General features: G+C 43.2%; 1 protein-coding gene across 3 annotated transcripts in view; it reads right to left on the reverse strand.

The window, feature by feature from the left end:
* Positions 1 to 24,615, reverse strand: part of PLCXD2 (phosphatidylinositol specific phospholipase C X domain containing 2) — a 47,959-nt gene that overhangs the window by 6,698 nt on the left and 16,646 nt on the right. For 2 of the 3 annotated variants that reach the window (XM_057697815.1, XM_057697817.1), the window contains exons 2-3: positions 8,692 to 9,152; positions 2,400 to 2,641 (exon numbers count right to left, since the gene is read on the reverse strand). In XM_057697815.1, the coding sequence (XP_057553798.1) occupies positions 2,400 to 2,641; positions 8,692 to 9,152 (703 nt within the window). Of the gene's footprint in view, positions 1 to 732; positions 2,161 to 2,399; positions 2,642 to 8,691; positions 9,153 to 24,615 lie in introns of those variants that run through there. The other variant, XM_057697816.1, reaches the window with a different exon arrangement.

Here is a 24,615-nt window from a genome sequence, read left to right on the forward strand (position 1 = left end):
GTTAGGGCTCTGGCGTGCTGGGATGCTGGGGCTTTGGGGGCGTGAGCCATCATTACCACCGAGTAGAAGAGCTTTATGCTTCCTCTGCAGCCAGATTAAAGTTTCAGGAACTCACAAGTCTGAAAAGCATTGTGACTTTGTGGGTTCAGAGGTGTAGCCAGTGAGAGCTGACTAGATTCAGGTGGCACAGAAAGGAACAGGGCACTGAAATGGGCTACACCCAAGTCAGTGCTGAATGCTCAAAGGGCCAGTGGTCCAACAGCCAGAAGCCCACAGCTGAGACGTAGTACTGACTCTTACCCGCCACGGGGTCTGGGTCACTTAACCCCACGGGGCCCATCTGAAGTGGGGACGATAACATGCTTTGGACAACGTGCCCCCCTGGGGGCTGGCTTAATTTAAGAACCCAATGAAATCATCTGCAAGGGGGTGCTCTATATCGGGGTCCCCAACCCCCAGGCCGCGGCCCGTACCGGCACCAGTCCATGGCCTGTTAGGAACCGGGCCTCCCAGCAGGAGGTGAGCGGTGGGTGAGCGAGCGAAGCGTCATCTGCCCCCCCCATCACTCCCCATCGCTCAGGTTACTGCCTGAACTGTTCCCGCCACCCCCATGGAAAAGCTGTCTTCCACGAAACCAGGCCCTGGTGCCAAAAAGGTTGCAGACCACTGCTCTATATTCAGAATACACTATACAGATATAACACATTCTTTTCTTTTCTTTTTGGCTTTTAAAAGACTTTTTATTTGTAAATAATTTTAGACTTGCCGAAAATCTGCAAAGACAGTACAAGTTCTCCTAATCTAACATAACTATGGTACCATGATCAACGAAGAAATTAACATTGGTATGATGTAAACTGTAGCCTTAATTGTATTTCATTAGTCTTTCCTATTAAGGTCCTTTTTCTGCTCCAGGATGGAATCCAGGATCCCACATCACAGTTAGATGTTGAGTCTTAGTCTCCTCCAGCCTGTGGCAGTTCTTCTGTCTGTCCTTGTCTTTTATGACCTTGAGACTTTTGAGGATTACTGGAAAGGTATTTTATAGAATGTCCCTCAAGTTGGTTTGTCTGCACATCCTCATTTTTAAAGACTTTCTTTTCTTTATAAGTACAGCTCTCTGCACAGACTTTAATATAGTGATTTGCACAGTGTTGCACAGAAATTTACATGTTTATTTTTCCTGATAGAATGTATGTCTATGGGGGTAGAGACTGTACAATTCATCTAGTGTCTTTGGATCTAGCTCCTATTCATCACTAAATTAATAAATAAGTAAATAAGGTTGATCTACAAATTTACCAAAGGCATAAGGAAAATGGTATGGATATATGAGCATATACTATAAAAAAGTTGATAATTCTGATCTTGGTTTATGAAATTCTCTTTCCCAAGTTAAGCACAGGTAATTCAGTGATGACTTCATAGAGCTATGCAGAAAGGGGCTTCTAGTTATGTTTATGGCCAGTACAGTCAGGAGCTCTCAGTTTGTTATCCAAACTCCTGCCATGAGAACGCCTGCTCTTGGAAGTCATGCTACCCAAACTATCCAAATAGACAGGGATACGTTGTTTGGATGAATCTTTCATTATCTGAACTCTGGTGCTCAGCACAGGAAACTCGGGAACCAAAGTGATTCTTATTAATATCCCTTGTTACCCAAACATATTAGCTTCCTCAGCTTGGATTGCAAGGGATACCCTATCAGCCAAATGTATTTATAACATTCCCTTTATACGTAGGGATAGGTATACACACATATATGTACATTTATACAAGCCATTCTTTTTCTCGACAACACCTATCATTATTGGTGTCCAGGATAAAGAACATCATCTCATACAACATTTCTGGAGCTTCTCCTGCCTAATTGTACGGTCAGGATCAGTTCTGCTCTCACGAAGAATCTGAAGCTATGACATGGTGAGTAGCATCCTGAGCTGCTTCTTAGGACTCATTGTCACTACGGAAGGGAAAAGGACAGCCTAAATCCCGGGAGGGCCATCTCTGAATCCCTGCCACCTGGCACAGCAGTCTCATTTAATGCTTCTTAAGAGAGTGAGTGCTCGGGCCAGCTTCGAGGGCAGGGGCCGGAACACGATGGCACCTCCAGCCGGATGTGAATGGACTGGTGGTGACTGAAAGTGTTTTGCCTTCATGCTGAAATTTAGAGAGAATTTATGGTATAATATGTACATTTTAACAGTATTTAGAGATCCTTTGGCCATAGTTAATGCAGGTCACCTCAAGTGCATAACTTTTTCAAATATGAGGTTTTGGGGTTTTGTTTTGTTATTTTAAATCTTCAAAGTATGTGCTTTTACCGCTGTTTATTCAGAAGGGAATCGAGATTAAAAATGTTTTTAACCCTCACTTGTGAAAAGGAAGCAAATTCTTACCTGTGGACCAGCGTGTTCTTGAGGCCGCCAACCAGGCCTCGGGCAATGGTCTTCACCCTGGGCGTGAGGATCGCTTGAGACACGTGGAAGGAGCCGCGGGGGGAGCGCTCGCTCAGCGTGGTCTCCAAGAAGAGGATGAGCTTGCGCACACTTGTGGTATTTGCCCAGGGCGCCGGGATCTTCTTCCCAGGCCACAGGAAGGGGTATTGCTTGTAGCAGGGGCAGTGATAAAAGATAAGAACCTGAAACGTTCAGAACAAGTGAAGGAGGGCAATTCGTGAGCGAGCTGAATGTGAACTCCGCAGCTTTACACTGATTGATTGCTAGGAGGAAAGGCACACAGACACACACATACATGGAAATTCAAGAATTGTTACATATTTTTCAGAAAAATCAATAAGCAAAGATTTAAGCACTTATACGTCTGACTTGAAGGTTTTTAGCTTTTTCAGAGTCATGAACACCTTTGGAAGAATGGTAAAATCCTGAACCCTTTCTCAGATTGTTTTACTTTTACTTTTTAATATTTTTTAGTTCATGTGACATGTGATTACTGAGCATCTACTATAAGGAATGTACTGTTGTAAACAGAAAAGCTTCCTTTTGTATTCTCTCAGATTGTTTTAAATGAATGTCTAAAATAAAATAGATAAGATTACAAAGAAAATCAATGAGATGAAAGTACAGCTATCAACATACTAATTACATTTGGGATAAAGTATGCACTTCATATTAGATACATTCAAAAACATTTTATTGTAAGTCTAATAAGTTCCATAATTTTGAGTAAATGATGAGTAGACACACTATTTCAAGATATCTGCACTAACTGAAGGTGCTATGGAAATATCTGTGGTTTCTGTGGGGACAAAGTCATAGGTGGTGCCCACACCGCCAGCACTGCCGTGGTGACTGCCCACACTCATCCTCAGGGGTTATACTGATGTTCAGTTAGAGGCTAAAAGTAAACATGCAGTGCTTTCCCCACCCAACCCACAGACGTCGTAAATTCTACGCTGAGCCCCTCCCCTTGGGGATCCTGGACCCCAGGTGGAGAACCTCTGTAGCTCGTCCTGTCTATACGTTATGACTCTTATACTCACGAAACTGACCCTTAACTCTTGGAGTTGAGAGCGACACACTGAACTGGTCTGGGAGGATGTAGCTTTTCGGTTGTGCGCGCTGACTGAATGAAACTGCCCTGCCCAGGAGACGGAGGGAAGGAGGTACGCGAGGCAGGGAAGACATCTCGTAGGTGATGGGTCTCCAGTGGGACCTCTCAGGATGGTGGTGATTTGGAAGATAATTAGCAAGCCATATCCACAGCATTAATTAGTTTCTGAAGGCAGCTGAGAGACAGGGATTTGCCACTCGATTGTCCCCATTCGGAGCTCTGCTGCTTAGGTTTCAGAAGCACAATCTTTTTTCTCCTCCCAGGTGCCAGTGATTCTTTCCTGGAAGAATGTCCAGCGTGTGTGTTTATACTCCCTGGACTGCAATCCTCGGATAGCTGGCCCGAGAGCATAATCCTCCAGGCACCCAAGGACGAGCGCTCAAAGTGTGTATCTTGTGTCCTGGGTGCATTTGGCTGGTGGCTACGGTGCCTGACCAGCTGCTCCTGAAGGCCCAGAGCTAGGGAGCGCCAGGCTCCATGCACTGAAGAGGCTAATAGTGGTTCTTGTTGTTTTTAATGGCTCTGAGTCACGTCTGACTGACTGCTAACGATGTCAGTGGTAAACACATGTGTTAATAAGGTTAATCTCAGGCTCATCGTAAGCAGATTGCCTGGGAGATTGGGGAGGATCTCCTGCTGGCGTTAACTGGCTAGTCTGCAAGGCCGGCGGGGGCTCCAGCATCTGTTAAGTGTGAGATGGGACTGCAGGAGAGGCAGGAGGCAGTGTGGTCCTTCCACAGGGCCTGTCAGACCATTTCCTGGGCTGCCTGGCCCCGAGCAGAGGGTCAGGGGATGAAAGGACAGTGCTGTTCTTCACTCTGCCTTGGAGAATGAGCAAAAAGGACACATTCTTGTGTGTGTGTGTGTGTTTGCACGCACATATGTGAATGCTTCATTAGAGAGGAGAATATTTCTGATACAGATGGACTTGGATAGAAATATTGACAGTCTGTCTAATGTAAGAGGAGGAAAGGTAGCTTACATTGTATATGGGAATAGATGGAGGTAGTTCTGAGGGATTTGGAGGAGTTTATGGGTTTCCTCCTGATGGCTTCTAATTTCTCAGTGAAGTCACAGACAAGAAGCAAGGCCATCAGTTGAGAGTGAAGGTGGGCAAGGAGGTGATGGAGATTTGAGGAGAAAGTGTGAAGGGGTGGTTCCCAGATGGAGATGCTGAATAGACAGGCAGCTATTCCCTTACATCCTAACTCACAAAAAAAGACACATTCCACAAAAGGGGCTCTATGCCTTTCCTTAAGAGCCTTCTCAAGGAATCCGATGCTAAAGGGTACAGGGGGAATTTCTGTTTACAGTAGGAGACTGGCCTAGCAAACCAACACGCATTCTACAGAATTCTGGGGGCAGTAAGTCTCGCCCAGGGCCTATGCTTTGCATCTGCTCCCGACCTCACTCTGCTGTGTTTTCCATCTGAGATACTCTTCCCTCCAGTTCAGCAATTCATGTGCACGTTTTCGCTTGAGACTCAGATTTCAAATCTCATTTCCTTTAAGAATTATTCTTTAACTGACCTCTTCTTCTTTTGATCACTCTTTTACAGGGGCCCCTGGGATGTAGATTTATACTCTGTACTGTTTTTCAATTGATGGATTACAAAACCCTTTTGTTCATATAGCACATTTGAGGCAGTTTTGTCTTGTAATAGTATATATCAGTTGTCTTATATTTTACTAGTGTCACATATTCTTACCTTTTCACTAGGATTCTAAATACTGCCAAGTTGTAGATGAAATCTTCGAATTCATTGTACCCTCAAAACCTATAGCCGCCAATGTACCAATACACACCTGTGAGCTGTGATATAATTGCATACTGAGTAAATGAAATGTGTCTGAATGGTAGTACACTTCTTGCTATTAAATTGTAGTAATAAAATACTCTGGGGGTTACGTGCAAGGCAGCTCATTACATAATGAATACTTAAGGTTTAACCACAAGTATGGCACTGTTCCAGCAGGGGAGAGATGACTGAGGCCTCTGTTGGAGATCTCTTTGTTTAGCTTTTAGGAAGAAGTATGGCAGGGAAACCTCTGGGAAAGGAATGAGTACAGGGAAATCCTGGAATTCAAATGGAGGACATGCTCCCTTTTTCTGACACATTATCACAGTCCCTTTTCTTCATCATTTTATGGGTATTGGTTGTTGAATGACACAGATTAGCCCATACTTAAAAACTATAACAGATCTTCACTCTTCTGCTAGAAACTCACTGTCCACGTGATTCATTATTCCTGAAATTACCTGTTTCTCTTGCAAATTTCTAAATGATTTAGTATGCAGTATGGCAGCCCATCCAGAATACTATCTGTGTACAAAATGATAAAACTGCAACACGTATCTGTTTATAGATTTAGCTGGACTCAAATTGAACCTTCCCTGAATCCTCCTATTCAAAGCCCTCTCACAGATCTTTCCTGTCTACCCCTCTGAGACCCTCTGATAACAGGGGCTCAGGAAGAGAGAAAGTGCTCTTATTATCATAAGCTCTGACACTAGTTGTGAAAATCACCAAGATGTGTGAACAACCCTGGGAGAACACTGAAAGCTGTGGGAACTCGTAGAGCCCAACAGCCTGTGATTGAATCCTGGCTCTTGTCGCTCACTGATAATGTTCTCTCGGCCAAGTTGCTAAATTTGTTCCCTGCCTCAGTTTTCTCATCTGCAAAAGGAGGATAATGATGACAGCCTATGTCACAGTGTTGTTGAGAGGATTACATGAGTTAATCCCTGTACTTGGCACAATGTAAAGGCTCAATAATTGTTGTAAGAGAGAGATTCCACTGGGGAAAAAATCTCTCCAAATTAGACCTGCGAGTCCGAACAGATGTAAACTTAGGTTTAGGGGAGAGGTACGATAAGTATTTGGCAAAATATCACTTACAAAAGTTTTAGTGAAGAAAAATAGCTTAGATAAACCTTAACAGATACTAAGAGTTAACTCGTTAGTCTTCGTAGAATCAAAGACCTTTAGCACTTTTATGGGTGTGCCTGGTGTTTCCCCGTTACTCATGCCAAGCCTGGGGGTTATCCCCAAATTCTCACAGGCCCAACAATCAGGAAACCCTATTAGCTCTAATTTCTGATGGATTCCAAATCTGACCAGGTCCCACTAAGAGTCTCCTCTCTGGTTTCTGTGCTTCCCTTCTGTCCCTACTCCAGGGCTCTTCCTAGTAACCAGAGGGATACCATCAAAACCTAAGTCAGGCCACAGCACCCTGTGCTCAGAACCCTCCCAGAACCTTCGTCAGTCAGGGTAAAAGCCAAGTCCTTCCAGTGCCTTCAAGGCCCCCACGTTCACCCGTTATCTCTCTGACCTCCTCTGCTGCTCTGCTCTCCAGCCCCTGGTCCCTGCTTTTCCTCAGTGATGTCAGGCACCTTCCTGCTTTGGGGCTCTGCTCTTGCTGGTCCCTCTGCTGGGAAAGCTCTTCCCCCAATAGGTTAACTCCCTCGAATATCCTCTTTTCAATTGATGAATGGAATATTTATGAATGGAATCGTTCCTGCCATATCAATAAACAAAGGATGTCACAGTCATCAAAGATTGCAGCCCTGGCTGAAAAGAATACCTGCCATCAGATGGGGAGTCACTCCCTGTAGTGAGCCCTGAGGAAACTCAGGATGTGAAAATGCAGGCCCCAGATAGCTAAGGTACATATCAAAGGAATGGCTTCAGTGAGCCCAAAGCTTGCATCTTCCCACACACAGAAGAGCACTACATTCCTTAACTTGAGATATCTGGTTTCCTTTACTTAACAATAATCTCTTGACATTCGACTACCTGTCCTTTGTTGCAAAACCCCGTTATATCCTGGCTCCTCCCCTAGCCTCCTTGGAGCGGTTTCTCAGAGCTCTCTGAGATGCTGCCTCCCGGGCTGCAGTCCTCATTTTGCCCCAAACAAACCTTAACTCGCTACTCTCACTTTGTGCATATGTTTTTAAGTCAACACAATCAAGGCTACCCTGATCAAGCTATTTAGAATTGTGATCAAGCCTCCAACCCACAGAACCCTCGTCCCCCCTTACTGTGCTTGGCTTTCTTTTTCCATTGCTCTTATTACTTTCTAACTTTCTATATAATGCAGTTATCATGTTTATTGTCTATGATCTATCTCCCTCCACCTGAACGAAATCTCCCTTAGGGCAAGGATCTTTGTCTTATTGATTGATTTATCCCAAGTGCTTAGAATGGAGTTTGGCACATACTTGGTGTTCAACACATATTTGCAAGTGAATAATCTTTCATTGATTTCTAATTAAAAGCTCTTCCCTCAGTTCAAAAATTCCTGCCTCTTTAAAATGCTTTGGTTAACGCATCTATGAGTAAGGGAGCAACTGTGAATGAAAGGTACTATTTTTCTTTTTCTTTTTTAAAGAGAGTCTAAATTGGAACCTGACCATTCCTGAAGCTCTCCTCTCTCATTATCTACCATCCTCTGGGACCAGAGCAGAATATATCTAAGGCTCACACTCTTTTTCCTGAGTCTGTCCTTCATGGGTGTAGGTCTCGGGCTCTTCTCAACTTGGGGATGCTTTTCCAGCCTTGATCCCTTCGTGGGCTCTTCCTTCCTTAACTCTGTCTCCCCCACTGCCCCAAACTCTGTGAAGATGGCCTTTCAAAATGTTAACACCTCTGAGATGAATCACTTCACTCGCCTTTGTCAGCTAATGCTATCAATCAATATTTGGCAAGGATTATCTGACATTGAGTGGAAGGCATGATGGGACAGATTATCCCTAAGGGGAAGCAGGAGGGTCAAAACAGACCCTATGTGAGACAGAAAAAATGGTAATGACCAACGGATCCTATTTCACAATGCTGCCTTAGGCTGGTTCTGGCCAGGCCATTCAAAGTCAATTTAGATGCTCAACTAGTTGCCAAACAAGTTGTAAATATTTAGCAGATGTTAATCCCAGTTCAGCAGCTGCCCAGGGGAGCCCGTGGAGCCGTCCTAGGGCCCTAACTGGTGTGCAGATCTTTATTATTCCAATCTATGCCGCCCAGCCCCCAGAGCCCTGGGGTGAGCTGTCTTAGAGCTGGTGACACAGAAACAAGCAGAGTTCCGTCCTTGCCCCCAGAAGTTCACCTCTGTTCCCCCCTACCTGGCACTTCCTCTCCCACAGCGTCCGCAGTGTCATGCTTTCCACACTGCAGGCGGAGCACAACTTGTTTCCAAAGGCCTCCTGGATCCGGAGAATCAGGCGTGCGTGATGGCCCTCATCCATGGCGTAGAAGTGGTTGAAATCCAGGAAGACAATCTCTTGGGGGTGCTGTGTGAGGAACGAGTCAATCTCCATCAGCCCATCCCCAACCCTGATGCCGAAAAGCCCGTGAATGAAGTAGATCTCCTGGTCGGCGTCCCCCGGCTTGGAAGACACCCGCAGGTCGAAGTACCGGATCCCAGCCTCCAGCTGTTCACGGAATGTCAGGTTCTGAGTCACAGACCATTTCTTCATGAGCTTCTTCACCAAGGAGATCCTGGCGAGGCGTTTGATAGCTGGGGTTTGGTCAGGCCCCACGGGGGACTTTTCGTCCACCCAGTAGCTGAATGAATCGTGGGAGCCTATACAAAGCAATAAATGTGAAGAGAGTGGTTGAGACTGGAGCTGGGAAGGATGAGCCAATTAATAAGAAAACAACAAGAAGAATTAACAACCAGGCACACATGCAAAACATTGTGAACAAATACTTGCAAAGATTTTCAAGCTTGCTAGGGATGAAATAAACACAAATAAAAGTGATGTAGTCTTCTTAGCAGCTTGTTAAGCCTGGGGTAAAACTATAATTTCATACATTGCTGTGTAAGGTATTGATAAATTAATAAACACCCTTTCGGAAAGCCATTTAGAAATACATTTGGAAAGAGGAGCTTTAAAAATATTCATGCCATTTGATCTAGTAATTTCATTTCAGAAAATTCATTCTCAATAGGAAAGCTATTCTGAAGAACTAAACTAATGTTTGGAAAAACAAAGATGTTTGCTGAAGAATATTCCTAATAGAGACAAACCAGAGGTTGCTTAAGTGTCCCTTATAAAAGAATGCTTAATGCTGGTACAGCTGCTTTATTCATGCAGGCATGGAAAGAAAAGACAGGAAAACTCTGTGTCTATCTCAGTAATGCTGGGACAGGCATTTAAATTCTAGGAAAGGCAGAATTTTTTTTTTTTAACTGTCTTCTTACACTTTTGTATATACTATTTTCCAACTGTAAGAATGAGTCAGTAGGAATGATTTCTTGACAGATCAGATAAACATTCTGAAGAGCTCAACATAGGTTAGCCACATGTCCTTTTTCAACTCATCTCTTAAGAAGCCAAATCTGCTATTAAATGACCACAGACATGTTGCATTTCTCTTCCTTAAAGAGGGGAGGGATCCTCCTAGACACTGAGATGATCTTATTATTATAAAGTCTAAGTGACCACAAGAGACACATTTCTAACTATAGTGAGAAAATATTTCAGTAGCAACTTAAGTAAAAATTATCTTTAACAAGTATCTTTCATTTTGTCATTGCTTTCTATCTGGTGTCAACCATCATTATTTGGTTGGCTTGGTGACTGGCTCTGACCCCAGGGGCTCTGCACAGGTGGCTGCACTTTGCAAGCAAGATCTAGGAGGAAAGGGTTGTGTTCTGACACTACCAACCTTGTTCTTAACCACTCCCGCCCACACCAGAATCAAAATTCTTACATTCATAAAGAATACTCTTTTGACTGTCACCAGTTATCCTTTTTAATAAATTGTAGAGTAGGCATTTCATGTATAATATAGGATTTCACACAACTCTACTGTTTTATGTTTTATTATTTCCATTTTCTTGAAAATAAATCATTCTGGGAATGGCTTTACTGTTGTATCTTCTCAGAAATAAAGCAAAAAAAGAAAAAAAGGTGGCAAGCGATGCTTTATTTTTACATTGTCTCTAGAATGTGGAGGGTATTCAGTAACTATTAAGAAAAAGCATAGTTAACAATCCTTAGGCAAAGTGAATTTTGCAAGCAAGAAAATTACTAGCAAATTTCAGGTAAAAAAAATTGCCGTTACTAGTAGAAATGTGGGGCAAGTCCCCCTGGAGCTTCCATACTGGTTGTCTCTACTAATGAGACTCACTGGATACTTGCCGACTGCTCTGTTTCCTTGGGCTGCCCAGAAATAGGAGATCTTCATACCTCCTCATTGAGAGATTTATTATAAATACATTATGTATAGATGGAGAACAGCCAGTTCTCTCTTGTTTTTAGATTTTATCAGCAGCCCAGCTGTTTCGGATGGAGTGTGTAATATAGTATGAGTTATGCGTTGTACTTAATTCTTCCCTGGGAATCAGGGAATAGCCATTACCCAAGCATGGAGGAGAGTAAATCCCCTCTGGTATTCTCTTGCTGGTGCTGAGCCCAGTCTCACGTCCAGAGGGAGATGTGCTAACAACCTCGGAGGCTTTTCTCCGTGTCTGAGGATTGTGCAGCAATGTGACAGTGATGGGGCCCAAGGGACCATTTCTGAATACACAAGGACACACGCGGTAGCCAGCCCATCCCACAGAAGAGGGAGGGCGTGCACGTTCCCTGGGAATTTGGAGTCTCTCACTCTCTCTTTTCCATTCTGAGTGCCCAGCGCTGCCCACTTCCATCCCCTTGATAGGAAGGGACACGACAATGGGGCAGGTTGTTTGCTGACTGTTATACAGCAGTTGTGCTACTGAGGCCTCAGCAGTCAAAGCCAGCACGCACTCATTAACCACGTCAGTATTTTTGCCTTTATACTTGTTTTTTTCCAGGAAGTGTTTGGCCTCACTCACATACAGTCAGAAAAATAACATTCAGGTCCTTAAGTGCATTTAACTATCTCTTTTTCAAAAAACCAGATAAAAAATGCCCCAACCCTCACATAGAATATTTACAAGTTATACAATGTGCAAATGGTACTTACAAAAAGAAAATCCTAATATTCTACACTCCAGATTTATGATCAAAGTCTCCTCTTCTCCCTATACCTGAAAGAAGTTGTTTTACTCCTTAGAGACTGTCTTTAGGGCTACTTCTCCCACTCTGCCCTGGGACGGATGGATTGGATTCACCCATTTCCTCCAGAAGAGGTGGAAAAACCCTTGCACCACTGGTCCTCTCCCTGTTCTCAAAGAGAACTGCTGTGTGGCGCTGGTAGGGATCGCGGCTCCTTGAGTTCTGGCTTGTTTCATGACAAGGTTAGAAAACAGTTTAGGACCTCATCCTGCTGTGACTTCTGCCACAGGAAGTGTTTTTGCTGCTACTACCTGGCAGGACATATGCATCTTCACTCATCCTCTCTATGGGTCTTTAATCTCTGTCTCAAATAGATTTAAGTGGTCCTCTTTATCTTAAGAACAAAACAAAGCACTTTCCATTACATGTCTTACCCCTTCAAGCGACTGTCTTCTCTTTCTTCCTCACTGTAGAATTCTTGAAAAAGAGCCCAGTCCTATGGCCTTTGTCTCCCCTGATCTACTCCCTCCTTCCAGTCGGAGGCCACCTCCTACCCTTCTGTTGCTACTCTTGATCCTTATAACCTTGGAATCAGCCACTCCAAATGGCTTTCTTCTTCTTGGCTTCTTGGAGGGTCTGCTAAGTCAGCTTTTTTCTGGAACCTTCCACTCCCTCATGATCCATGATGCACACTTTTAGATGCTCCTATCCTTCTGTTACCGCTCTCCTTTGGCCTCCTTTGCCGGCTCCTCTCCCTCCTTCTTGTCCCCCAATTTAAATGTTTTCCAAGGGTCTTTATTCCTTCCTTTTCCCACTCTTAGAGATTTCATCCACGTCCCAAGTTTTTATGACAGCACCATTACGCAGACAACTCCAGAAGTCTCATTTCTAGCCCAGACTCCTCTAAGTTCCAATTTATGTTTCCAACTTCTGCTGTGGTTTTCCACCCACACCTGCTCACACAACACATTACAGATTTTCAAAGTCCAGCTACTCATGTTGTCCCTCTCACCCTACAAAGTGCCTCTCCACAAGCTCTGCCTATAGTTCACTCAGTTACTCAGACCTGGAACCTTGGATTCTGATTAAATTCTCCCCTCTCCCTCACCCCCTTCATTCAAACAGTTTCCAAATCTTTGCGTTTGACTTTTACAGCAGACACCAACCATGTCTCTTCCTTTAACCTTCACCTGCCACCCCCCTCACCACCTGTCCTATAATCAGGACCAAAAGAACCCTAACGTGTCCTTTCAGTCCAGCCTCTCTCCAATTTGTTCGTATTCAAAAGTCAGTCATCTCAAGATACAGATCAGGTTCAACTCTGGACACTGGCGTTTAGCACTCGCCTCTACACGGCTCCAACGCGTTATTTCAGCCACATCTCTCACCAGGCCCCTTCCTGGACTCTGTTCACTTACTTTTGCTGATAGCTTCCATATAATATTCTCTTTCCCCAACTCTGTCTACCAGCATTTATAACCCATACCGGGCAAGCTGCTTACCCTAGGTCTGTTTCTTCATCTGTAGAATGGCCGTGATAGTATCGGTTGTCACAAAAATTGTTGTGAATACTGGAATGCATGCAAAGTGACTGGAGCAGTGCTGATAAATACTAAGTGCTGAACTACTGTTATTGTTATTAGTCGTCATTCTCTGTGTGCTGATAAATACTAAGTGCTGAACTACTGTTATTGTTATTAGTCGTCATTCTCTGTTAGCTGTTATTAGCAGTCATCCCTCTGTTAGAGGGAGGAAGGGGTGATTATCTGAAATTCCTTATTTTAAATATTTAGGATCTGGAAGATTTTCTTTCCTGCACCCGAAGCACTGTTCCCCTCCATCTTATTGGTTGACATGGAGATGACAGCTTAGCCTCTGCTTTGTTGACAGTAGCTGTCACTCACTCTCCTGGTCACAGCCTAACCTTTGTCATCACCCAATTCTAAAATCTCAAAACGCAACATCCTGCTTTCTGATCACAATTTGCTTTTCTTCTGCTTCATTATGACTTGACTTCTATTTCCCCCTAATCTGAGAGCCCAGAGTTGGCTCTGCTTCATCCTTCAGCTACAGCCAAGGGTGTTACTTGCCACTTTTACCTGCAGAATTATTAATTATAACCATCCGAAAGCTGTAAGGATCACTATTGAGGCACGTTGTCTGTCTATACATGCAGGTCGTGTGCACAGCCCCAGAAAGCACATGGAAGTATTAACATGATATTGTCTGACAAACTTTTTGCCTAACAACAAATGTTTTACTTCTCTAATGTTTCTCATTTATAGAGTGGACTAAATAGGGTTTTAGAAAATAACAGTCATCAAATATTGGACAACTATTTTCAGACTTCTCTGGGTAGGGAGTTTTTGTTGCCATCTTAAGAATATTTCAAACAGAGCAGGAAATATTGACATGTAGGCCTCTCCTTAATGTCCTACACTCCATGGATTGATGTCATCACTAATTTTAGCCCTACAAAGGTGAGGTTTTTTTCCCTCTAATTTTTGGAAACTTACTTTTTTGCAATCCTTTCATTTTCACAATTACCACTCTTGTGTCTTCCTCTTTCCTTATACAATCAGAAGGCATTAAAATGTTTCTCTCTCCTCTCTTTATATATACGCTACCCTGGATAATGTACGTGGAAGCATTTTGTAACCTAAAGCAGTGATTCTCAACCCTGAATGCACATCAGCATCCCCTGGGGGAGTTTTTAAGAAACACCAGTGCCCAAGATCCCACGGAGTCAGAATCTCTCTGGGGTGGGCGTTGAGAATGAAAAATTTTGAAGAGCTCCCCTGGTGGTTCTATCAGGCACCCAGGCTAGACACCCACTGCCACACATGTAAGTTTATCCTTTGACAACAAGCTCTCTGACTTCTGGGGATCGATTTCTCTGGTCAGTCTTCTAGTACTGTCAAATCTTCAAATAACAATCTGGTGGACTGCCTTTCCCATATCTGGGGAGAAGCTCTCTTTACCATCCTTTTTGTTCTAGGAATGCCTCCAGCCCTTGACCAGTTGAATAATCGCCACTTGTTCGTAGAGAAGAAAAATATTGGGGCGACTTGCTGCTGCTTTTTTTTTTTTAGAATTACGTTTTATTTGGCAGACTTTTTTTTTTAAGAACTTCTATCGAGATATTGTCATACAATAAACTGAATATATTTAAAGTGTACAATTTGATACATTTTTTTCTTATTAGTAATGCATATATGGCAATCCCAATCTCCCAATTCATCCCACCCCAACCTCCCCACTTTCCCCCCTTGATGTCCATATGTTTGTTCTCTACATCTGGGTCTCTATTTCTGCCTTGCAAACCGGTTGATCTGCACCATTTTTCTAGATTCTGCATATATGCATTAATATACGATATTTGTTTTTCTCTTTCTGACTCACTTCACTCTGTATGACAGTCTCTAGGTCCATCCATGTCTCTACAAATGTCCCAATTTCTTTCTTTTTTATGGCTGGGTAATATTCCATTGTATATATGTACCATATCTTTTTTATCCATTCATCTGTCGATGGACATTTAGGTTGCTTCCATGTCCTGGCTATTGTAAATAGTGCTGCAATGAACATTGGGGCGCATGTCTTTCTGCATTATGGTGTTCTCTGGGTATGTGCCCAGCAGTGGGATTGCTGGGTCATATGGTAAGCCTTGCTTCTTTACCATGCTTTCTAGTAAGTAATTAGATGAGGATATTTAAGTTTAATTAGGGCATTTCAGACGTGTAATGGGTTACAGAGTTCAGAATAAAGTCACTGAGGCAGCAAAATCACAAAGAAAGAGATATATGAATGAGAAAAGGTCTGCAGGACGTCTATCCAGCATTAGGTTACGAGAAGTCTAAGGGACCAGGTAGGAGAAAATGACCTGCTTTTTGAGGACCGGGGACAGCCAGTTTGCTCTTATCTGGAACACCAGTTGCTGCTTGACTCTTCCTAAGGTTTGCTGTTTGGGAATTAGAAGATCTCAGGTGAGTACACAACAGTTTTTAGTTAAAGCACTCTCATTACCCATTTCTTGCAAATTGGACTAGTAGCCATTTTTCTAAAATCAATTAAAAAGAGTTTAAAGCAAGCTTCTTGGGAAGCTGGTCTCTAAATAAAACAAAAAGAATTCCAATCACACACCCAGAAATGGCACGTATCATCACCACACAGCGGCATTTGAGATTATGTGGTGACTGCACGCAGAGCCACCGGGGAAGGACCAGACGAGAGTTAAATGACGACTATGAGAAAGAGAGACAATCGTCTCTATCACACCTGTGGGTGGCATCTGGGAAGGTGGGGGATGGTGACCCGGGTCAAAGGACGCCTGACCTAACACATTTAAGAAAATCTTGTTTCCTCACGCTCCCCCCACCTTAGGTACTACCCTGCCCTTGGTGGGCCCTTTAACCTCCAAGCCCATGGACCCCCTCCAAGTCTGTGCACTGAAGGCCACTCTCCCATCCTGTGTTTACTCACACCATTCAACATATTCGTGCCTCTGGGCTATGCATTCTCAATGGGGTAACGCGGCCCCAAGGGAGCAAAAACTGGTTCTTGGGGGATGAAAAAAATCTTACTCTCTTTAGGTATAAAGAGAGTACCTAAACACATAAACCATACAGTGTATCTATCTGTGGTATTAAAATCTCATTGTTGAGGGGTGGGGGCGGTGAGCAGGAGAGAAAGGGCTGAAAAGACTCTTTAGCATGGCCATAAAGAAACAAAGGCTGAGGAATATCACTCCAGACTGAGCTCCCTGGGAGCCAAATGGACAGCTGACTTGTCTGGGCTGGATCTCTGACCCTGCAACTCTTCTATCCTTAACTGGCATGTCTGTCAATGCCACCAGCTACTGTTTCCCACTGGACACCATCCACACGGTGAGCTGGTGCCTTGCCCCTAGAACACTAATAGGTTGGGAACCAACTCAATTCTCTCTTTTCCAGTTACCTTTTAAATATTCCCACCAGGCATCACCAGGCCCAGCAAGTCTTTACTCCACCTGCATAGCCCTGAAGGACCCAGAGTTGTAGTGTACAAGATGCCAGGTTAGCAAGAAGAGATTTACCAATGGTGAGTCCTGAGACCTAACTTGGTGTGTCACTGTAGCTCTGGATAAGCCACATGGAAAGTTCCCCCAGTGGTTAAGAGCATGGGGTCGGGTGCCAAGCTGCCTAGAGTCACACTCCGGGCTCCACTGCTCACAGCTGTGGGACTGAATGCTGTGTCTTAGTTTCTCACTTGTCAAGTGGGGACAACAACAGTACCAACATCAGTGGTTTGTGGTGAAGGTTAGGTGATTAACTCAGGTAAGCATTCAGAAGAGTCCCCGGCCAACAGATGAGCTCAAACATATTATTATTATTATTTCATTATTAAGGAATTTGTGTTATCTTCTACTTGAATTACATGACCTGAGAAACAAACAATTCTGGTTTTTAAATAATGTTGTTAAACCTCATTAAATATTCATATCCAGGGATCCACTCTGGTAGTTAACTGAAAAAAGTGAAGTTTGCAGTCTACGGGATTTATTTGAGGTTTCATCCAGAATTAACATCAATAGGGATATGTTCAAATCACAGTATTATGTAGGTTAAATATCAATTGGCACTCAAAGTAAAATTATAAACAACCTCTAGTCTGCTCCTATGTCAGTAACAGGAATAAATACATTCAGTGACTATGCAACTTGAAGATATAAGATAGAAAGTTCCAAGGATGTTCTTGAACTTTTTATTTTTAATATCATAGGATTAAACATCTTCAAGTGATTTCTATAGAAAAACAAACACAAAAAACCAAATTCGGGCTTCCTAGGTGGTGCACTGGTTGAGAATCCGCCTGCCAATGCAGGGGATGCGGGTTCAATCCCTGCTCCAGGAAGATCCCACATGCTGCGGAGCAACTAAGCCCGTGCGCCGCAACTACTGAGCCTGCGCTTTAGAGCCCGTGAGCCACAGCTACTGAGCCCATGTGCTGCAACTACTGAAGCCCATGTGCCTAGAGCCCATGCTGCGCAACAAGAGAAGCCACAGCAATGAGGGAACCGCGCACCACAATGAAGAGTAGCCCCCACTCACCGCAACTAAAAAGAAAGCCCACGCACAGCAAAAAAAAGGACACAACACAGCCAATAAAATAAATAAATAAATAAATTTATAAAAAAAAAAAAAACAAACCAAATCCAACCTATTGCTAAAAGCATGCTGGATAGCAGATTTTTGGAGAGTGAAAAACTATAACCCATTATTTGAAAGGATAAAACAGTAATTCTTTTCCAACCCATCAAAAACCCTATCAGTTTTAATAAATACCACTAAAACACTCAAACACGTATATAACCACCCACAAAGAACCTTTCTGTAATAGAAAGCATTTAAAACACCAAACACCAGAGTCGGTCTGAAGCTTTCTTCAGTATTCTGAAGTCATACTTTCAGAGGTTTTTTTATGTATTTTCTTACACATTGAAGATATTAGTGCATAGTTCTTAGGGATGTGAGCACGGCCACTTTATGCCAGTTCGCCTCCTTCAACATGCTTTATCCCTTTGTTTTGTTCTTTGCATGTGTGGGCTTTTCCGGCCTCTTGGGTTCACTGATCTTATGCACAGGCTTTTCGCTTTCTTAGAGAACATTTCCACTCAGTAATGTGGCAAGTTGAGAGCACTAATGCACAGTCAAGCCTATTGAGAGAGCAGCTGGGCCACGGACGTGACACATTTATCCATCTCCTGGCCTGTATGTACCTGCAACTTGAATGCTTCTGCTAGCCCACATGTGTGCATTTGCTATAATGAGACTTTTCATTCAGGTAGTGAATTCCACGTAAAACACATCTTATTATAAGTTATTATAGCAAATGTTTAGATAGCAAAACTTCATAGTAGGGATATCTATAGAGGTGTTTGGAACTAATGTCTCTCAGGTGTCAAAGCATTTATGTGCATGTCGACGTGTATATGTTGACACTAAAATGGTCCATCTGAATGAAATCCAAATAAAACTTTTATTCAGGAGGAAAAAAAAAAAAAAACCATGCTTCATTCACTTGGAAAAGTATATGTAAAAGAACTGAAAAAAAAATCCACTATTTCACAGAAGTATTTTTTTACTAACATCAATAAAGAGCTTCTAACAGACATAATCATTATTCTGCAAAATTCCTTTTAAAAGACAATTATTACTTTGAGCTTATTTTTAAAAGAGCCATCTAAACTCCAGATTTTTATCAGAACGTCATCATACTACTTCTGTCAAAATTAAGATGGTCTGGCCCATTGCCAGCTTGGTCTTAAACCATATATTGAATGTGCATGCATCTTCTGTTAGGAATAGGCAGAGTGTTCAGTTAGGGCTTGTCTATTTTATCTGAGTTTGAACTTTAGGTCATGTGATTTGTAATTTCATATTCTTTCTTCGATTATTAGTCAACACCCTGTCAAGTGAGGCTAGAGTAATGCAGGCAGCTTGCAAGAAAACACGTGCAGCCATCTTGCCAGTTACCCAGTGGAGCTGATGCTGCTGTATTGAGGGTCCAAGACATTTTTCTAAATTAATGTAAAATACACATACCGAAAAATTATTCTGGGAAAACGAATAAGATCTTAGGTGCAAAAAATACAACAAGAAGATATTAAAGATGCCCAAACACAAAAGGCCAAAAATCTTGCTTACACTCTGTCTTAATGAAGCGAGGTCGTTCAGATAACCAGAGGCGTCTGGGCTGGAATAAAGGGTCAACTAGATTAAATGATGGTCAGTGCAAACAGCAGAAGAGAAAGCAGTATCAGACTTTATAAAGAGAGAGAAAAGATAAACGTTCAAGCCAAAGAGAGTAATGTTCTCCCATCTCCGAAGGAGGAAAAGAAGAGAGAACAGACCTCGAATGGAGTTGGGATCAGAAATTGAGAGGCCTAGCTGAACAACAGCTCTTCCTGATACCATCTACCCACCTTGGAGAGTTCTGGGAGATAACCTGGTGACGTATTAATCCATTTTAAAGGGTTGAATTTTTCTGGGAAAATAAGAGGATTTTATGCCGTGATTTACGTAGAGCCTAGAAGACTCTATCTTTACATAATTTTTAAGAAATCTTCCAAAAGCATTTCTTAGAAAATGAGCTAAAAAATGAGGTTTGGACTCTTAAACCCACTGTCTCAATAAAAGTGTTTGCATTTTAATGAACCTGTGATTTTTTTCTTTTTTAAAGCTCTTTATTGGAATATAATTGCTTTACACTGTTGTGCCAGTTTTTGCTGTACACCAAAGTGAATCAGCTGTATTTATACATATATCCCCATATCCCCTTCCTCCAGCGACTCCATCCCACCCTCCCTATCCCAGCCCTCTAAGTCATCACCCATCATCGAGTTGATTTCCCTGTGTTATGTAGCAACTTCCCACTAGCTATCTATTTTGCATTTGGTAGCGTATATATGTCAATGCTGCTCTCTCATTTCGCCCTAGTTTCCTCTTTGCCTTCCCCCCAACCCTGTGTCCTCAAGTCCGTTCTCTACATATGCATTTTTATTCTTGCCCCGTCACTGGGTTCATCAGTACCATTTTTTTAGATTCCATATATATGAGTTAGCATACAGTATTTGTTTTTCTCTTTCTGGCTTACTTTGCTCTGTATGACAGTCTCTAGGTCCATCCACCTCACTACAAATAACTCAATTTCATTCCTTTTTATAGCTGAGTAATATTCTATTGTATATATGTGCCACATCTTCTTTATCCATTCATCTGTTGATGGGCATTTAGGTTGCTTCCATGTCCTGGCTATTGTAAATAGTGCTGCAATGAACATTGTGGTACATGTTTCTCTTGGATTATGGTTTTCTCTGGGTATATGCCCAGTAGTGGGATCGCAGGGTCATATGGTAGTTGTATTTTTAGTTTTTTAAGGAACCTCCATACTGTTTTCCATAGTAGCTGTACCAACTTACATTCCCACCAACAGTGCAGGAGGTGAACCTGTGATTTTTAAGAAATGAAGTTTTTTTTTCAAAGTTCTAAAACTAAGGCAATCAAAGCATTCCTGCTCAAGATCATTTGACCAAAAAGTCTGGATATTCTTCTTAGCTTTGGAAAGATCACTACCTAATTATACCAATGACTAGGAATGCATGTCTCAAGTTCCGTATGGAGCTTATCAGCAAGATCTTGTTTTCGAAGAAGAGCCACTTAGGAACTGCTCACTCCCCCAGTGCCAGGGTCCACTCTCAGACTCAAATGGTGACAAAGTATATACAGGGAGCCCACTTGGCCCTTCAGAAAGCATTGGTCCAGCTGGACTCCAGACTGCCCTGCTGCTCGGCTCTCACGTCCCAAAGAGGCTGTCACCAGCTCATCTCCCTCCCCAGCATCCTTCTGCCTCATGACAGCAGCTCTGGCAGCACTGTGGGCTTCCAGGCAGCGCTATGTTGAGGGGCACAGTATCAGAGTGGTGGCTGAAGGGACTGGTCAACAAGGGATGTAAAAGCATCGCTGGGATAATCTACAAATTTGGTGCCAGTTGATGTAGGTTTTCACCAGTGACTCCTTACAAAATGGGCAGGATGTTCAGAGAGAGAGAGAGAGCTCTCTTTAAGGCACATAGTAAACTCTTTATCTTAAATATGAACATGTGATAAGGAAAAAAAGGCATTTGCAGTTCATGCAGAGAGAATCCTGGTAACTGTGGTGTCTTTTGTTTGCTAGGCACAAGTGAAATATTCATCTGTGGCATTAATGGCTTTCGACAAACTTGCAGCAGTATGAAGCAGCGGGTAGGGGTTTGCAAGTTCGGAGACAGACGCTTGGAAGGACTTAAATTGTTCTGCCTAGGAAGGGGAGGGAGGTTGAGAGGCCAGGAGGGGAAGGGGACAGAAAGGGACTCCTAGGGCAGCAGGGCTGAGGAGAGAGACCTGGCAGAGGCGACAACCTAATGGGCGGTTTTCAAAGATGTTGTAAAATTTCACTTCAACATCTCTCTGTAAATCACTAATACGTATTTTTAAAGTGAAAGTGTGAGGGATGCCAAGATGCTAACCTGTCTGGAGCAAACACGTGTCTCGGTCCATCCCTCCTGGCCTCATCTCACCCAGTGCCTGGCCCAGAGGGGCAGACTTCGCTGGGCAGTGGGGAGGTGTCACAAACATGAGGGAAAGGTGGAAACGCGCAAGAGGAGGCTTCCCTCTGGTTGAGACGGACTTCCTCCATGAAAAATCTTTTTCACCGTAAGCTGGAGTTAAAACTGGAGGGCTAGTATATAAGCATGGACAAACAAGATATACAGATGTCTAGGGGAAAGGAGAAAAAAGATGCACAGAAGGACAAAAGCGTAAAATAGAAAATCAGTTCAACATCAGGAACTGTTTCACAAAGGTGCTATCGAGGTAACTACAGCAGCTAGAAAATGTATTGTTCAGTTAGTCTACACGAATAGGAAATTTCCAAGCATGAGTCAGGGATATCTTTTCATTGCTGATGATTTACGGCCACAAAGAGAGCCCAGCTCCAGCTGCGCAGTGCGGGGACGAGCACGGAAAGGGCGCGGACCGCCGCAGCGCTCTACAGGGGCGGCCCTGCCGCGAGCGCAGGCGCCGCTGAGCAGGAGCCAGGTTGCTGGCGGCCTGAGGTTGCAACTCTGCTCCTCTGCAACCACGCAGGGGCCCGAGGATGAACTTTCCGTCAGTAATAAATGCCCCGGCCTCACGTGCTGTACTTGTCTTATGTGGAGCAACAGATTCCCAAAAAGGATGAGCGACCCAAGGCGCGAGGTGACCAAACCGAGTAGCCTTTTTCATCTCTGCTTGCTGTGCCGTAACCCACATAAAGCTCCCAGAGACTGTGGTATCTAGGATGGGGATGTGGATGACAGAGTCCAGCCCAGTCTTTCATTTCCTTTCCCCTGGTAGGGGAAAACAAAGAGAGAGGCATAGGTGAGGAGTTCCTTTGGCGCCTACCCCCTTGCGCTTACACACGATTGGAAGATCTCCTTCAACTCTCCAATAAGCCAGCGGAAGAAAGATACAGACAGAATCGCCAGATTCCACGCTTCCACTGACATTTAAAGGTCGTCTCCTTGTATTGTACATAATGATATCTCCCTCCCACATGTGTGAAAAGGATGGCTGTGAGAATTACTGGAGGGAGGAGGGAACCTTTGAAAGTTCACTGGGGCAAAAGGACTTGATTTAGTGCCATTTTGCCGGAACACTTAAGCTGAGATAGCTCGTTTCATAAAATAAGGAGTTAAGGAAAATGAAAATCAAAGGATGAATTCATCCAGCCATTGTTTTTCACCTCTGTTCTTTACTGATGCTAATATGGTTACCCTCAATAAATAAAGACTTCTAAAAGAGCTAGACCAATGCCCTAAATATGATCCGATTTCCAAACATTTTCTTTCAGAGCAGAGACTTCTCTGACTGCTGGGCCCTTAGTGCAGAAGACCAGGTGTTACCTCTGAAAGAGAGTCCATCTGTGGGGAAGCCATTGGGCCTAGCTCCATTTAAACTTCCCCATCTAAAGGAAGAGTTTATTTTGGAAGGATTACATATTTAATATGTCTCTCTTTAAAAATGTTCTCCCTCTGCCCCCAGAGTTCATGGAAACCTCTTTGTCCAAGACCTAAAAGCATCCCAAGGACATTCTGTTCACTCCCCACCGTTTTCACTTCAGTTCCTTCATTGTGAACTTGCTGGTGATCCCTGGTGGGGACTCACATCTGGAAATAACTAATAATTTCAATTTATTGTTTACTGTGTACCAAATATAAGGCTGGGCTGACTTACACGATCTCATTCGATCTCTGCCAGTCCTGCAGGGCCGTGATCATCCACATGTTACAGCTGAGGGGAAGAGGTCCGGACTGGTTTTGCAACTAGTTCAGGGTTACCAAGATGCCAGAGGCTGCCTGGGACAGAAACCTAGGTGTGCCAGATCCGAATCCACACAAAGCTACCCTAGGGATGATGTTATTGTTTCCTTCTCTTTCCTGATGAAGTAGGTCAAGTGCATTGTGCATTTGCTTCTGATAACAGGGTGATCACAGGATTTGTTTTCAGAGCTACAGGTCTGACCCTCATCCCAGTGCAGTAAAATTGATGGAGAGGTTAAAGTGATTTTAAATTTTGTAACGACACAAAGAATTTCCCTGTAGGGACACAAGAGGGCACTCTAACCTTCTTTCAGTTGACACAACTTTTTAGTTTTTGGGTTTCTTTTTTTTTTTTTTTTTTGCGGTTAACACAGCTCTGAGCCTTGAATCCCAGTGCTGGTTCTGCTCTGAATACTTCTATGAACTTTGGCTTTTAGGTTCAGACTGGAGCTCAACTTCTCCCTTTGCAGATTTAGGAAGGTGGGTGAAATGAGCTTTAGGGTCTCCTCTATCTAAAGAATGGAAGGATTCTAACTCATTAACAGCTAATTAAAGGAATTTATGATGCTATTTTAACAAGGATTACTAACCACTGCAAAGAAGTAAGATACATTCCTTTCATACTTGCTACACTTAAGCTGAAAATGTGCTTATAGATTTAACTTATCATATTTGCAAAAGCAAATCATTCCCAAGCCTGACAGTGGTATTTATTTATTTATGGCTCATCTGAGAATTTCATCAAATTGCTGGAGAAATTCTCTCTCCTCACACTGACTCAGCTTGGCCGGTGATGGGTCTGTACTACGTTGATTGAACACATTGGCCAGTAGCTCACTTCTTGTTTAGCACTTAGGTGACAGTTCCCTTCACTTCAAAATGACCAGCATTTCATTCCTTTGTGGGACATTTCTATGAAATTTATTGTGGGGACTTTGGGGGGGAAAAAAAAAACCTTCCTAAACGCTTAGCTTGGGTTGAAAGTTTTCACTGGGCAAGGTTATTTTAAGATTCATTTGGCAAACTGCTGAATGGCTAAGATCCAGAGAAGCTCCTCAGCTAGAACCCCCTCAAAACAAGAAGGGTTTTTCTTGTTGCTGTAAATGAAGGACTAAGCCAGGAGCTCTGCCAGGGGAAAGGGCAAAAGGAAGAGGGAAAATCCAACAAGTAGCAGTCTAAATT

This window comes from Hippopotamus amphibius, chromosome 10, assembly GCF_030028045.1.
Source record: "Hippopotamus amphibius kiboko isolate mHipAmp2 chromosome 10, mHipAmp2.hap2, whole genome shotgun sequence".
NCBI lineage: Eukaryota > Metazoa > Chordata > Mammalia > Artiodactyla > Hippopotamidae > Hippopotamus > Hippopotamus amphibius.